Source organism: Thamnophis sirtalis, unplaced genomic scaffold, assembly GCF_051295495.1.
Source record: "Thamnophis sirtalis isolate CommonGarterSnake01/CBP01778 unplaced genomic scaffold, rThaSir2_p1.2 scaffold_2, whole genome shotgun sequence".
Lineage (NCBI taxonomy): Eukaryota > Metazoa > Chordata > Lepidosauria > Squamata > Natricidae > Thamnophis > Thamnophis sirtalis.
In genome coordinates this window covers 13,021,845-13,038,133 of record NW_028261382.1, presented here as the reverse complement: position 1 = coordinate 13,038,133, position 16,289 = coordinate 13,021,845, and the positions used below count along the sequence as shown (strand labels likewise).

At 44.7% G+C, this 16,289-nt stretch overlaps 1 protein-coding gene across 1 annotated transcript; it reads left to right on the top strand.

The window, feature by feature from the left end:
* The first annotated feature begins 1,528 nt into the window (after positions 1-1,528).
* On the top strand, positions 1,529-14,175 carry MRPS11 (mitochondrial ribosomal protein S11). The gene is made up of 6 exons (XM_014053569.2): positions 1,529-1,640; positions 2,671-2,784; positions 4,879-4,977; positions 6,993-7,122; positions 11,265-11,330; positions 13,852-14,175. The coding sequence occupies exons 1-6, from the start codon at positions 1,588-1,590 to the stop codon at positions 13,957-13,959; spliced, it is 570 nt and encodes a 189-aa protein (XP_013909044.2). The 5' UTR covers positions 1,529-1,587; the 3' UTR covers positions 13,960-14,175.
* Positions 14,176-16,289: the final 2,114 nt, after the last annotated feature.

Here is a 16,289-nt window from a genome sequence, read left to right as displayed (position 1 = left end):
GTAGATACCTAATGGGTTTAATATTGTTATTTTTACAGGAGTCTGTGAATGTGTCAAGTTTAATTTTTGACATGGTAAATGTTGATAAGTGTGATCCATACAAACACAAGCTCTTTTATTCCTCCATAATTTTTAAAAGTAGAGGGGTCCTGAGAGCAAAATATTTAAGAAGTACTGATCTAAGCTACAGTAATATTATCAAAATTATGTTCCTAAAACTTTCTATAAATTTTCCATAACTGGGAAGTACAATAATGACTGTAAACATATATTTCTCTGAAGAAACGAACTTCTAAACTCTTGGATAGACCAGTGGGACTTAAAATACGAAAGCATGAAAATTACTGCTGTGGGGAACCTCAGACTAGATTGACAAATGGCCTATATAGTGTTAAGCCATTGTAGGAAGTTATCACCCAGTCCTCTCCCAGAAAAATGAAATATCCCAGGAAATATTGAAAAGGCAGAATATTTCTCTGGATGTGAAAAGAAACATGTTTTAAAAGACAGAATAGCTGCCTGCAGCTTCCTGCCCATCCCCACTTTGTCTATGGGCCATTAAGAAGGCCAAGCTAGTCCCTTTACATAATAAAGAGTTCTCCCCTTCAGCTCCAGGGGGTGGGATTAAGGCATGATAATATTGGCCCTTTACCCAAGTCACCACATGGCATCTGAGAACTCAACCAAACCTGGATTCAAAATGCAGCCTAGAGAGTTGCCCCTGCATAGCTCCATGGGAGTCTGACAACCAATCAGAATACAAGCTCAAGATCAAAGGCCAGAGAGGGCATAAAACCAGGGACTCAGCATCTCTGTTTTTCCTTCTCTTTTCTCCACCAATATTGAAGCATGTGATCGCCTTTTCTGTTCAGGACTCAAGCCATGTGGTCCTGTCCAACAATAAACCATCTTTCCAAGCAGCCTCCATGTCTCCAGTGTCTTTTCCCCCACTTGGAGCCCAACCCAGAAGGACATTTCTTCCAACACCATTCTTCATTTAATTGGGATTTACTGAACTAGGATCTTATGACAGGCTGTACTATAAGTGAATGAATGATTTTGGATTGATCCAGATTTGTAAATATTATTCTAGGGTGTGTCTACAAGCAAGCTACTTTCTACAGCTTGGCAACTTGTTTTCTTTTCAGATAGAAGTAGAGAAAAGCTTGTATTCAGACCATGAACTCAGATGTTTAGCAGAGGATGAGTTTCTGCGTCATTATATATTTATCTCCATAAAGGCGATGAATAAAGACCTTTCATGCTCGGGGACACAACTATAACCCACCCACACACGCGCCGCCGCCAGACCGTGCAAAGCTTCTCGGCGGCCCTAAATCTGGTTAAAAACTTCCCCCTCCGTCCCGCTTGAATCGTCCAGAGAAGCGAAGGGAATTAGGCCCCAAGCGCCGGTACGGATGCTGCCATGCCAGGTCGCGGCCATTGAAGGCTCGCCGGCTGCGCGCCGCCATGTTTTTCTTTTCCTCCCCTCTCAGCCACGCATCGCGAGATTTGCCCGGCGGCGGTGGAGACTCCGCCCCTTTTCTCCCTCGGAAGCCTCGGAGTCCCGGAAAAAAAAAAAGCACCATGCTGGCTGCGCTGGCGATCGCCCGGCGGGGGCTCTTGGGGGGCGGCTCGGGGTAAGGAGGGAAGAAGCGGGGTAGGTCGGTACGCCTTCTAGGGCTGCAAAGGTCGAGTTCCCGCTTTGAAGCGGAGGAAGGCAGAAACCCAACAGGTCCAGCCTCCCTGGTGCGTTTCTGCCTTCCCTCCTTTAACCTCCATGCACCGGTGATCTTAGGTTGATTGAGGCTCCCAGAACAATTGGACGAGGATGATCTGTGCATTGCACGCATTTGCATTTGCATTGCACGCATTTGACTTGTCCCAAGTGTTTGCAAAGGAGTTGGAGAACTACAGTTCCCATCATCCTGACACACACACACACACACACACACACACGGGCAAACGATCTTAATCTCACCCTTTTTATCTCTGGGGCGAGGACCGCTTTGGGGGGGAAAGACTCCAGGAAGCCTTTGACAGTCTGCTACTCTCGGCTGCAATCTCCATGCTTCCTGGGAATCATGGATTCTCTAATCCCAGGCCAGTTGCAAGGGCTGGCTGTTGAGGATGGAGTTTTGAATCCCCATTTGCTGCCTCGAAAGAAGAGAAATTGAGAAATCACACCAGGCATCAGCCAGGGGGGAAAAAAAACAGGGTCTCCCCCCCCTCCCCGCCCCCAAAAATTTAAGGATTAGAAAAGGTATTTGACAGGGTACCAATGTATGTGCCAGTTTCTTACTCCCTTCCCTGTGGTTTGTTTTATCGGATGGGTTGACAAAACGTTTTGTTGAATTACTGTAATTGTGCTTAATGAAATAGTTTAACTTTTGTGTTTTTTCTGTGGAAAACCTTAACTGAACCGGCACAAAGGTTAGTTCTAGCAGAAAGAGGAAATCATGGAGGTAAGCAGCCATCCGTTAACACTGCCCAGGTAGCTTGGGTGCGCTAGAGTCCCACATCGGGAAGGTCAAATCTTATAAAATTATCCTCTCAGCAGCTGGAAGCAGTGGGCCAGCCTGGGCAGTTCATAGGAATTCTGCACTCGTTCGTCAACATGCTGTTCTTAAATTTGGATCTCTTGTTTTTCCTTCTTTGTGACTGCTCCAGCATCACTTTTTCTCGGAGTATACAGACAGGCGTCCAGAGATTTCAAACATTACTGAAAAACACAGACTCAGCAACAGACAAAGAGCTAGATTCCACACAGTCAAAGGGCTTCAGGTGAGTTAACGTTGCACTTTCCGGGATGCAGGCAACTGCTTATTTGTAGGAAAAAAATACGGTGTGCATAATTGCAATGCATTTTGTAAATAGGGTATTTCACCTAGCGGTATTTTGGAAGTGGGGAGCAGGAAAGAGACAAATTGTGAAATGTAACACTTCAAAACCAGTTCCCACCATCCTGTCAGAGCTGAAGAAGCTTCTTGGGTGAGAAGCGAAACGTCTTCAGAAGAAAAAAAACAAGGAAGTCCAGTTGCCTCCAGAAAAAGCACCTCTGGGATTTCAAACCAGAATGCGTTTGTCAAAAGTTGCATTCTAAGGGATCCTTTAGCAAGATATTAGTTTGTCTCATTGTTTTCTTGCATATTTGCAAGTTTTTTTTTTAACCATCAAAAATGTCCAGGAAAGAAACAAGCAGAAAAAAATAACCATGTTTGCATGGGATTACATCAAGCATTGGAGAGTTTGTGAAGGTGTAAAAGTTAGGTTGCTTCAAGGAATTTTACCAATGCAGAAACGGAACTCATCATTTTTTGTGTTTGAAAACATTGATTTTTTTCTGAAATTTACTTATTTTTGCCATCATAGAATTATAATTTATGATTTGCCATCATAGAATTATAATTCATATTATTTTGGTTTTTCAAGTTTTCAAAATATTGAATTTTTCTGTAATTTACTTATGATTTTTGCCATCATAGAATTATGATTTTTGCCCCTATAGTGATCACCTGATTCTTTATTTTTAGAGCTTTTAGGCTGATCAATATAGAACTCTCAACTTTTAATTGGGACTAAAACTCTACAAGATATTTAAAAGCAACTTCTAGAGCATGTTTCAAACATCACAAGTAAAAACGTGAAGAGCATCAAATGAAAAGCCCAATTGCATGACCCAAGAGGCAGCCAAAACAATCCAACCCATCAGCTTAATGGAACAGCCAGGTTTTCACTGTGTTTCTAAAAGCCTCGAGGGCTTATTGATTCATATTTTTAATGATTTGAGTTTGGAGGAGAGCTGCATCAAAAGGATGTCAGTCAAATTTCAGGAGATGGAAGAGGCCCTTCAATTTTTTTTTTAATTAAAAAAAATCACTCTCTCCCTCTTGAGCACTTTGCGCCAGAATGAGATGATGTCTAGTTGGCTTTATATAAACTGAGTATATATTGCGCTGCACTATAATGCTCTTTGTTGGGATGCGGTGGCTCAGTGGCTAAGACGCCGAACTTGCCGATCTGAAAGTTTGGCAGTTTGAATCCCTAGCGCTGCGTAATGGAGTGAGCTCCTGTTAGTTGTCCCAACTTCTGCCAACCTAGAAGTTTGAAAGCATGTAAAAATGCAAGTAGAAAAATAGGAACTACCTTTGGTGGGAAGGAAACAGCATTCCATGCACCTTTGGCGTTTAGTCATGCAGGCCACATGACCACAGAGACGTCTTCGGACAGCGCAGGCTCTTTGGCTTTGAAACGGAGAGGAGCCCCGCCCCCTAGAGTTGGGAACGACTAGCACATATGTGCGAGGGGAACCTTTACTTTATAATGCTCTTTATTTGATGTTGGCATACTGTATTGTGTGAAACTGATTGGCTTTGAGTTTATGAGTAATGGTTTATGGCTTAGTGTGTTCCAGTGCAGGTGAAATGCAGATTATAGAGGGGTGGGGGGGATTGAATATTGGTACAATCCTATTGTGTGGGAATCTTTGAACAAGTATAATCATCTTTTAATGAGCCCATAATCCCTTGCTGGATGGAGTCTGGGAAACTGAATGGAGCTGAGTGTTTCCTGGCCGGATGCCCTTCTTGTCGTTAATGCAGAGTTACATTCAGCAGATATATTCTCATTGTGCCTAGAGAGAAATATCTGCCATTACCTGGGATCGAACTCACAGCCTTCCAATTGTGAGGCGAGAGCTCCACCTCTAGGCCACCACAACCACTCAGCTTTGAACAAATATGCCCATTGATAATCTGATGAAATAATCCTTACACCTCTTGAATAGTGGAATGGGGAGCTGGTGGTGGTGGTGGTGGTGGGGACTTCCTAAGCTGTTGAACTGGCTGGTGTGTCTATCTTCTCTCTTTTTATTTTCAGCTATTTCCCTCCAGTGCTGGGAGAAGAAAGTTCCTTGCGGTGGGATGGAAAGAAGTTTGAAGAAATCCCAATCGTTCATATCAAAGCTACCTACAATAAGTAAGCGACTGGAGGTTCTTCGTGCAGAACAGTTAGCAAGAGCACTTAGAAGATTTATATATTTGCCCCCATAGAGCTTTGCAGCATTCTTTGGGCAGTTTACAATGTCACCATATTGCCCAGACAATCTGGGTCCTCATTTTACCCATCTCAGAAGGAGGTGACTCGACTTTGAGCAAGTTGGGATCAAACAGCTGGCAGTAGGCAGAATTAGCCTGCAATACTGCATTCTTGCCACCACGACTCTTAATTATCTAATGCTATAGGTTTTGTGGGTGGTGATTCAAGGGCACAGGTCTTCAATAACCCAAGTTTTTTCAAGAGCTAAGAACTCAGGTGCAAAATGCAAGCCATATTTATAGTGAAGTGCTGTATATAATGTTATATAGTGATGCTTCATAATGCCACCCAAAGTTGCCTGATAGTTAGATAGGCAGCTAATAAATTTTGGAGACAGATGATGGATGGATGGATGGATGGATGGATGATGGATGGATGGGTGGATGGATAGATGATAGATAGATAGATGATTGATAGGTAGGTAGGTAGCTAGCTAGATAGGTACGTAGGTAGGTAGGTAGGTAGGTAGACAGACAGACAGACAGACAGACAACATCTTGCAGGGACCCCTACTTGTCTCCCTTCCAACAGAGCAGCCTAGTCTCCAGTTCTTCTGCCTTTGCCTGGTCTACACCCTCACATAATTCACAGTGCATACAAGTAATTGCGTGTGAATGATGATGATAATAATTTATTCTCCTACCAGGTTGGCTAAAGACAACCCAAATATCAAGAGGCTTATTAGAGTAAACAAACTTTCAATGAAAAAGCTTAACCATTAAATTTGCTTTGGGAATTTGGGCAGAGCAAGATTGCAGTTGAAACGGGGCTGGATTTTTATTTGTTCCTTGGGCGTGGATGTTTTGTAACCTAGGTTAAAGCTCTTGTAGGACTTGTACGGAATGCATGTGGGAAAGACCTTGGCAGAGAGGATGAAGAGATACTGCGCTGGAATGGTCTAGTATGAGCCACGGTGGCGCAGTGGTTAGAGTGCAGTACTGCAGGCTACTTCTGCTGACTGCCGGCTGCCTGAAATTTGGCAGTTCAGATCTCACCAGGCTCAAGGTTGATTCAGCCTTCCATCCCTCCCAGGTGGGTAAAACGAGGACCCAGATTGTTGGGGGCAATAGGCTGATTCTGTAAAATGCTTAGAGAGGGCTGTAAAGCTCTGCAAAGCGGTATATAAGTCTAAGTGCTATTGCTAACAGACAGTATATTCTGCAGCTGGATAGTGAACAGGGTGAGAAGCTCAGAAAACGCCCCTCCCTACTTTCCTGGGCTGTAAAGGAGATAGCAGGAGATGTGCACTTTCAGACTTGTGAGATATATTAATGCATGAATTAACTTTACAGTAAAGGGCAACTGATCCGATCATGTTTTCTCTCTGCTCTGCCTGGTAAGACTGACATAATGCTACAGTCTTCGTGTTATTTTCCTTAGAATGGCGAGCACTAATTTGAGTAATTTTCAGTAATAATTGTCAAGGAAAACGTCTGAAAGTGACAGAGAAAGAAAGACACACGTTCATCTCCCCGCACAACTTAGAGGATTAATTGCATCCTTCCAAATGGTTCAATGTCTCAAAACAGACCGTTTCCAACCTGGTACCCACCAAAGACGTTGGAACCGGAGCTCAGTGAATATACGGACTGGACCTGCTAAAAATTGCAGTCTGAGCCCATCTGGAGGGCAGCCAGTTGGGAAGAATTATCCTATTTTTTTAGTCCATTTTGGGACAAGCCTTGTGTCTCAAAACTGGCAGCGATTCTGTTTATTTTTTGCATCCTAGTTCACCCACTTGCTTCCTCCCTGTGGGAGAACGAGAATGCAAGAGCCGCGTTAAATTACTAGTTGTTGTTGTTGTTTTCAGACAGATTTGCAGGGAATCCAAAAAAATAGCACAGCATGTGGATTTCTAACCAAACGTTGTTCCTATCATCCCACGACATCTGTAGCACTCACATCCAGGTTTTCACAGCTGAGAAAGTACCCCTGGTCCTCCTAACCTGTGGCTACATGGGGTTCAAGAATGCGAAGAAATCGACAGCTCTTGCAGCGCAGACGACTGGCATTGCAGCAGGAAACGTAAGTCTTGTTCTTGGAACGAACCTTTCCCTAAGTTGAGATGAGCAAAGACTTATCGGGCTGACCAGAACTGGCTGGAATCAAGGTTCTTAAATCAGCAAACTCTTATCCAAGGAATCCTTATTCTTACCACCCCTAATATTTGCTTGCTCTTTGAGGAATCGTTGTGGTGGGGTTCCAAAATCCCAATTGCTTACACATAGATAAGATGATCAGAGAACGATCACAAAGAATGATTATATAAGTGAACAGAGACCAAGATCAGGGACTGCTTGGTTTTATATGTTACCGTATTTTTCGGATGATAAGACACACCGGTATATAAGACGCACCAAGATTTTGAAGAGGTAAGTAAGAAAAAAATGTTTTTGTCCTCTCTGGCCCCCAGAACCATTCTGCAGGCTTCAGCAGGGCTGGTGGGGGGAGGCAAAAACGCCCCCGTTTTTGCAGAAAATTTTTGCCTTCCCCCAGCCCTGCTGAAGCCTGCAGAGTACTTCTGGAGGCTGGGGGAAGGCCCGTTTTTTGCAAAAATGGGGTGCGGGGGCAGGATTTCTTGAGGCCAAAAATGGCTGTATTTGGTGTATAAGACGCACCAACATTTCCACGCTCTTTTGGGGGGAGGGAAGGTGTGTCTTATACTCTGAAAAATACGGTAACTCTAGAATCTGAAGGATTTGCATAGTTTTTGGTTTTATGCAGTAAAAGGACAGAGCCTTACTAATCCTAGTTTTGCTGCATCTTTTAATCTGTACCGAGCAGTGGGAAATCCATTTGCAAAGAAACCAATGAGCAGCATTAACTTCCTCCAGGTTAACCAAATTGCTCCTTCTTAGGGAATAACTATTATTCACTTTCTGGTCCTTCCGCAAAAAGAGAGAACGGGTGAAGAAAGGATTAAAACTGTGCTTTTGGAAGGGAAGTCAAATATGCCAGTCTGGATGAGCTACCCACCCAATTGGTAGGTTAACACAGTGTTTTTCAACCTTTTTTGTGCAAAGGCACACTTTTTTCATGAAAAAAATCACGAGGCACACCACCATTAGAAAATGTTAAAAAAAATTAACTCTGTGCCTATAGGTTGTAATTCCCCCACATTAGGTGCAGTATAGTTCCCCCACAGACATACAGTCTTCAGCCATACAATGTATTACTGAAGGCTGTATGCCTGTGTACTGCCCCACTTCGGTGCTCAGAACACCGAAGGAGACACGCCGCTGGTAACACTTACCAAGTTGACAGCGCGCGTTCTCCTCGCTGCTCCGGTCCTCCGCGATTGTTGCTATGGGCGCACACATGGGACGTCAGTAACGTCCCTGCGTGCGCTACCTCCCGGCGGTCCCCGCGTTTTTAAAGTAAACGCGGGGCTGCAGGGACTTAATAGAGGCATCCCTGTGTCCCGAAAGCAACTTTCGGGACACACAGATGTCCCGAGGCAAAAACACCCGGCGGGTGTTTTTCCCACGGCACACCTTACACTATGTCACGGCACACTAGTGTGCCGCGGCACAGTGGTTGAAAAACACTGGGTTAACATATACCCCTTAGCCAGAATTCCCTCCAAAGGGATTCCAGAAGTATGGGTAGAGTGTTTATACTAAGTTAGTCTTTGTTTAAGGAGCACAGCTGGGACATGGAATTCCATCTTGAAACAACTGCTTTCCTGCTCAAAATGGACAAAACTAGTCAGTTCTGCTTTTCTTCAGTCTATTAACCACTCCCCTGCCCTTTGGAATGCACCAGCAGCACAAGCAAACAGCCAGATGAATTCTCTATTGTGTGTATGTTTAGTCTCTTGCAATCCCTTTCTCTCCCATCTCTCTGCAAGGAAGTGGGGGGGGGAGAACAGATCACACACAGGACAATACACACTGGCTGTAATGGCAATCGTTAATTGTAAAGTTATTTTTTTTCCCAGCACTGTGGTTAAGTTTGAACGATCACTGAAATGAAGCATTCATTAATCGAGGACTAACCTGTGCGGTCAGATCAATTGAAAACAACAGAATTTATAAAATACAATTTTGATTTGAATACAATCAGAAAGGTTGGTGGTTTGAATCCCTAGCGCCGCATAATGGAGTGAGCTCCCATTACTTATCACAGCTTCTGCCAACCTAGCAGTTCGAAAGCATGTAAAAATGCAAGTAGAAAAATAGGAACCACCTTTGGTGGGAAGGGAACAGCGCTCCGTGCGCCTTCAGCCTTTAATCATGCCAGCCACATGACCACGGAGACGTCTTTGGACAGTGCTGGCTCTTCAGCTTTGAAACAGAGATGAGCACTGCCCCCTAGAGTTGGGAATAGCTAGCACATATGTCCGAGGGGAACCTTTACCTAAGGTGTCTGGGAGAAGAAAATATATAGTAAATCAAGACCTCCTCGGGCCCAGATGGAGGATCTTTAAAAAGCCACTAGATGGCAGTCTTCACCCAGCAGACTTACTGTAACCATTGTCAGGCTTCACTGGAAATTCCCATTAATCATTTTGGATGTAGGAAACATTTAAAAAGAGCTATGGCATAGCAGATATGGAAGGTTTCCAGCTGAGCATTTTAATTTTCCCCATTCTAAATGTAGCAAGATTCTTATGTACTGCAAGCAAGCCATTTCTTCCCTGGTGGGTTGAATGTAAATGACTTTCGTAAGTACTTTTAACTTGTATGCAGTTCCAGGTCTGGAAAAACGATGGTAAATAGCAGCCTTCACCAAATCTCTGGACATGCAGGAGTTCAGCATCCAGCATTTCAGCCAAGATAATCAATGGGTACTTTGACTGGAAATCTGGAAGTGAATAGCCAACCTATTTCGTGGGAGGTGCTGCTGAAAAAGTGTGATTTTTGCTCAGACGCAAATCAGAAAAAGATTCCAGCCTTCTTCTTCCTATTTATACAGGACAGAGATCCTAGATTTCTGCAAAGTGCCTTCCATCACGGTTGCCTTCCCCCCCCCTCCCAACACCCCCCCCCCCATGTTCCTGTTCCACAAGTTGTTCTACTGGGGAAAAATGAGCAGTTCCATTTAAGCCAGGATTATGGTCGGAGGTGGTATTCAGCAGGTTCAGACCGGGTCACCCCAACCGGTAGCAGAAATCACGGATAGGTGGGTTCCGGATCCTGTCGCAACCGGTACGCTGTGATGGGGCCGGGCGTCCACCGCCCTGCGACGCTCCAACTGCTCGGAGTGTCGCAGGGCAGTGGTGCGCATTCATGCACAAATGGCCTGGGTGGGTCAAATACCGATAAGGAGAGCGGGCAGGCAGGCAAGTGAGCCCACCGCAGCACTGCTCCCACCAGGCACCGGTATGCCCGTACCGGGGCGTACCAGCTGTAACCCACCATTGCCGCCCCCGCCCCGGCTCTATGCCGTGTATTTAGGACACATGCATGGAAAGTGTACGTGTGAGCAAAGTGCATGCACGGAAGGCCAGGCACATGCGTGAATTGAATTGAATTGGATTTAATTTATTGCATTTATATGCCGCCCTTTTCCCCAAGGGGACTCAGGGCGGCTCACAATCCAAGTCAAGGGAAGGGGGTACAGATAAGGAATAAAAAAGACAAACAGAACAATACACAATTTAAAAGCACACAACAACCATACCATTCGAGAGGGGGGGGGGCAAAAGCTCTTTAGCCCCAGGCCTGTCGGAACAGCCAGGTTTTAAGGGTGAAAAGGATGTATGTGGTGAACCGGTGGTAACAAAATGTGAAATTCCGCTCTGATTGTGGTGATGATAAACAGATCGCAGAGTATCAAGATCTCAAAATCCAAGTTGAAGGATTACGGCGTAAACAGGCTCTCGGGGGGTCTCGGTGGTTATTGGCCCACCAAAAAAAAGTCTTTCTGCCTACGGAGGCCAATACCAGCCAAAGAAGTGGCAGCTGCGGTTTTACATTGCCGTGAGCAGATAGTTCATCAAACGCCGATGCCGCCTGAACTCTGAGCAGCTCTCAACAAAGAAAGCATCATGAAATCAATAAATGCCTTTTGTTCCGAAGAAAATAGCGGTCTTTGTCCCACTGAGTAGGAGCTCCTGTTCAGAAGAAAGGGCAAATGGGATCTAGGTGGAAGGTTGGAATAGCGGTCATTATACTCTTTGGTTCATTGCATAACATGCTTCTTTCTTCTCTTTCCCTGTCCAGAAAGCAGCTAAAAAGGGCGTGTACCACGTACGGGTTGTGGTGAAAGGCCTGGGACCTGGGCGGCTGGTAAGCGCTTCCCGTTTCTTTGTAGTCATTCTTCAGGTGAAAGGGAGCCTTTATTGGCTGAACTCCTGCATTTATCAAGGGCCACAGGGAGGGAGTGATGTCACTTAAATGGGATCAGGCGTATCTGTTCTGAACTAGTCTTCCCAAGAGCATGAAGCAAACTCCTTGTCCTGACAAAAAAAACCTCCTTTTATTAATTTGCCGTGAATTCTGCTCAGTCACATCCAGCAAAGTCTTTCAAGGGAGGATTTATAGTCACAGACCTTATCTGGCTTGGAGAGCTGACAGGCCGATATCTGCAAAACCTAGCAAGGAGTCTCGGAGAGTCAAGAACCAATTAAGCGAACTAATTGTCTCCTGCAAACTCCACTCCCTTTTCGCTCCTCTTTTATTTCCTCTGGGAGGGGCCATTCACCATCCATCTATGGCTTTACTCCTGGGTCGACCCTTGTTGCTTAGCTGTTCTCTTCTCCTGGCAACTCTGTGCATGCACACATCAGGAACAGGCTCCAGCTGTTTGTCTGCCTCACTGATTTCTGACTCTGAAGGCAGCTGATGACTGGCATACGGCTCTGGCCCCCTCTCTGCCTCTGATACAGAGCCCTCATCAGAGCCTTCCCCAGACTCCAGGATTGGCCCATGTTCCTCCCCAACCTCCTCACTGTCCGACTCTGCTGCCAGCTCTGCTGACCACTAGCAGACCACAAGGGTATCATGCAAGTAATCTGATTGCATGCCATGGAAGCTTCTTCTCGATTTCAAACGGCCTTCCCCATCTGCTGTCCTCCAGCTGTGTTTGACTGGAAGCCCGATACTTCCTCAACAACTTGGCATTCCTCATGCTGGCAGGGGCACTGGAAACCAAAATTCCAACTCATCCACGGGTTGGGGATGGCTGCTGGAGATAATTCAGATTGGCAGCACCTTGGCTGTGATGGTGAAAAGCTCATTTGGGAGGGGGGGGGGATGCTAATGGAGCATTTGTCTGCAACTTCTAAAAGCAGCTGCATCTCCCCCCACCCCACTTTGCACAATTTCTGCAATTTGCAGCGTAATCCCTGGGAGAAGCTCTCTTTAATGTAAGACAAATTAGCACTTAGACTCACCTACTGCTTCATAGCGCTTTACCAGTCCTCTCTCTAAGCGGTTTACAGAGTCACCATATTTGCCCCCAACAATCTTTGGTCCTCATTTTACCCACCTTGGAAGGATGAGTCAACCTTGAGCCTGGTGAGATTCGAACTGCCAAATTGTAGTCAGCCGGCAGTCAGCAAGTTTTCCCCCCATGCCCTCATTCTGCTAAACAACTAAATTCTCACCACACTGTCAAACTATTTACTAAGACTGTACTACTATTATTCTTTTCATCCTCCCTGTTACTTACCTCCTCCTACTTATGACTATAACCTTGTTGCTTGTATCTTTATGATTTACATCGTTTTATTTAGTTTCCTAGTATGATTTTTGATTGCTTATTTAGTATCCTACGACTATCATTAAGCATTGTATCTTACGATTCATGATGAGTGTATTTTGGATGTACGCTGAGAGCTTATGCATCAAAGACGAATTCCTCGTGTGTCTGATCACACTTGGCCAATAAAGAATTCTGTGCTACCTAAATTATATTAAAGTAACCAAAATATCTTTTAAACGGTCCCCAAGGTATGTCACAACTTTTGAGCATCCCTAATGTTTGGAAATTAAAAGTGGAAAAATTTGACACACCCTAGCTGTAGCATTAGGGTCGGGGTGGCTCAGTGGCTAAGATGCTGAGCTTGTCAATCAGAAAGGTCGGCGGTTTGAATCCCTAACACCGTGTAACGGAGTGACCTCCCGCTACTTGTCCCAGCTTCTGCCAACCTAGCAGTTCGAAAGCACGTAAAAAATGCAAGTAGGAAAATAGGAACCACCTTTGGTGGGAAGGTAACAGCGTTCCGTGTGCCTTTGGCATTTAGTCATGCCAGCCACATGACCACGGAGACGTCTTCGGACAGCGCTGGCTCTTCAGCTTTGAAACAGATAGAGTCAGGAATGACTAGCACATATGTGCAAGGGGAACCTTTACCTTTACCTAGCTGTAGTAGGTGTACCTCCAGCAGTAGCAGCTTTTTGAATCTGAAGCAGATATGGCTAAACTAGATTCACCAATTGTTTCCTAAATATAAGGCCTCCTCCTTTGATTTCTAAAATGTTGCACCGGGGGAGGGAGGGGGGGGATAGAGGTATGCAAAAAGTAAGGTGCTGCATATCTGAGGCATCAAACGGGAGATGCTGAAACTCTACGGAACTGCAGCAAGTTCTAAAGATTTGAAAATCTTTAACCAGCTTCTCACATTTCACAAAGCTGTCAGAGAGACAGCGAAGCTAGGCTAACTTTGTATCTGGCAAAGGAAGATTTAGGGCTTTGCAAGTTATCCAAACTCAAGTAATTATGGTTTAGCCTAGAAATTGTGCTTCGACAAGACCGTGACTTAGCATTCCATGAGCCCCGTGTCGATATCTCTCGTTTCCCTTTCAGGCAGCCATCCAAGGCTTAACCTTAGGAGGGCTGGAGGTGATCTCCATCACGGACAACACGCCAGTGCCGCACAACGGCTGCCGTCCTCGGAAAGCACGGAGGCTGTGAGAGGAGGGGAGTCAGGAGGGAGGAAGAGAAGACGCTGTGCCTGGATCTCAAATAGTTTATGCAGCCATCTTTGGGCAGATATTTTTCTCTCTGCAACTTTCAGAGCAGGGACAGGCTCGGGGGTTTGGGAAGGCAACTCAAAGACTTATGTTTATAAAGTGTGAATATTAAAAAATAAAAACTTGCCTCCATCTCGGAGGGACTCTTGGAATTACATTTTTTGCTTGGGGCTGCTTTCTGCTTCTAACCTTACGGACAGAATCGTTTTTAATCATCCTTTTCAACCTGATCCAGGCTGGTTTGCGAGGAGCAGGTCTTTTTCTAGTTGCAAAACGGGGTCAGCTGGAAACTCCCACCATCTACAGAATTCCCCACTGTGTCATTTGGGATCCAACTCCCTGTCTCTTTATGCAGAGTTCACAGATCCACTTGCCACGGGGGGGGGGGGGAGATATTTTATTGCTCATCAGCAAGTGCAGAGATCCCATCTCTTACTAGAATTGTTCTACTACCGTTCCCCCCCCCCCAAAAAAAATAAGACCTCTCTGGGTAATAAGTCTGATCGGGCTTTTGAGCACATGTGCTAAAATACCGTATTTTTCGGGGTATAAGATGGATCTGAGAATAAGACGCAGCAAGATTTTGAAGAGGCAATTTTTTAAAAAAAAGATTTCGCACTCTGCAGATCTCCCCAAAACAGCCCGTTTTTCACAAAAACTGGCTCGTTTTTTGTCAAAACAAAGGGCATGCGTAGCCTTTAGGAGGCTTGTAGAATGTTCCTGGGGGCTGGGGGGGGGCAAAAACGAGCAAAAAATGGCCCGTATTTCGTGAAAACAGGCCCATTTTTGTCAAAAAAAAAGGGCATGCATAGCCTTTAGGAGGCTTATAAAGTGCTCCTGTGGGCTGGGGGGGGGGCAAAAAACACCCAATTTTTCACTCACTTTTGCCCTCCCCGGTCCCCAAGATCACTGTGAAAGCCTCCTAAAGGCTATGCACGGCCATTTTTGCAAAGGGGGTGCAGAAGGCCAAAAATGCTGTATTCAGTGTATAAGAGGCACCCAGATTTTCACCCTCTTTTTGCGGGAAAAGGGTGCCTCTTATACTCTGAAAAATACGGGGTAAGCCCTCCCTGAAAATATTGCAACATAGCAGCAGCCATGAAGTAACCACGCTCGCCGCCTTCTGCACCTCAAAAGTAATAAGACCTCCCTGAAAATAAGGCCAGGTGCTTATTTCGGGAGGGGGGGGTTCAAAAGAAAATAAGACCCTGTCTTATTTTTGGGGAAACATGGTCGTCAGGAAAAAGCAGGGACTTCAGAACAGTTCAGTAGGAAGTACGAAGAAGAGTTGTCAGTAAGCCAACATTAGTAAATACCTTGCCTTCTGGACCTTAGAACAATGCCTACCAACCTTTTTCCCAAATTACCCAAACCACTAATCAGAAAGTCTTAATTGAAATTCAAGAACCAGTCATGAAGCTCCTTCTTTTAGGACTTGTAATTTCAAACAGTCACTGAGCAAGTGATCGCAATGCCAGAATTAAAAGGGTTTGCAGGAGGTTTGGGAATAAATTTTAATACAGGGGACAATCTTTAAAGGTCCCTGTTTTGATTGGGTAATGGGTTCATTTGTTTACTCCAAGAAAAAGTACTTCTCAAATCTCAGTAAAATTTATTCAAAATTGGGCAAAAGTACTTTTTTTTTAAAGTAATCTTTATTAGTTATACATTTTTTTAAGAGTAAAACATACAAATACAAATACAATTTTAAACATACAACCCCCCCTCCCCCCCCCCCCCCGCAGTGACAGTCATTCACAGCCCAACTTTTTTTTTTCCTTCCTCATTGTTAGGTCTCTAAGCCACATCTTCTCATTACAAAATTCAGGGATCTATTACAATACCCATGTTCACTTTTAACTTTCCCCGTTTTAAGTCCCTGCTGTTCTCCTTGTCGCCCACATATACCATAAGTTCCAGCTAAGGTAATGTTCCGTTTCTCCTTTGTCCCTCAGCCAACCCGTCATTCTGTCCATTTCTGCACATTCATAGATCTTTTTAATTATGGCATCTTCCGACGGTATGGTAGTGGATTTCCAAAATTGTGCATAAGTTATTCTTGCGGCCACAATTATATGTAGGCTCAAATGCCATATTGAATTGCTCATGTTTTCTGGTTTAATGCTTAGTAGAAGGTTCTCGGGTCTCCATTCCATGCTTGCCTCGGTAACCTCTTGGCAAAAGTACTTTTTTATTTGAGTAAACAAATGAACCCATTACCCAATCAAAGGAGGGACATTTAAAGATAGTCACCTGTACTAAAAATTTACT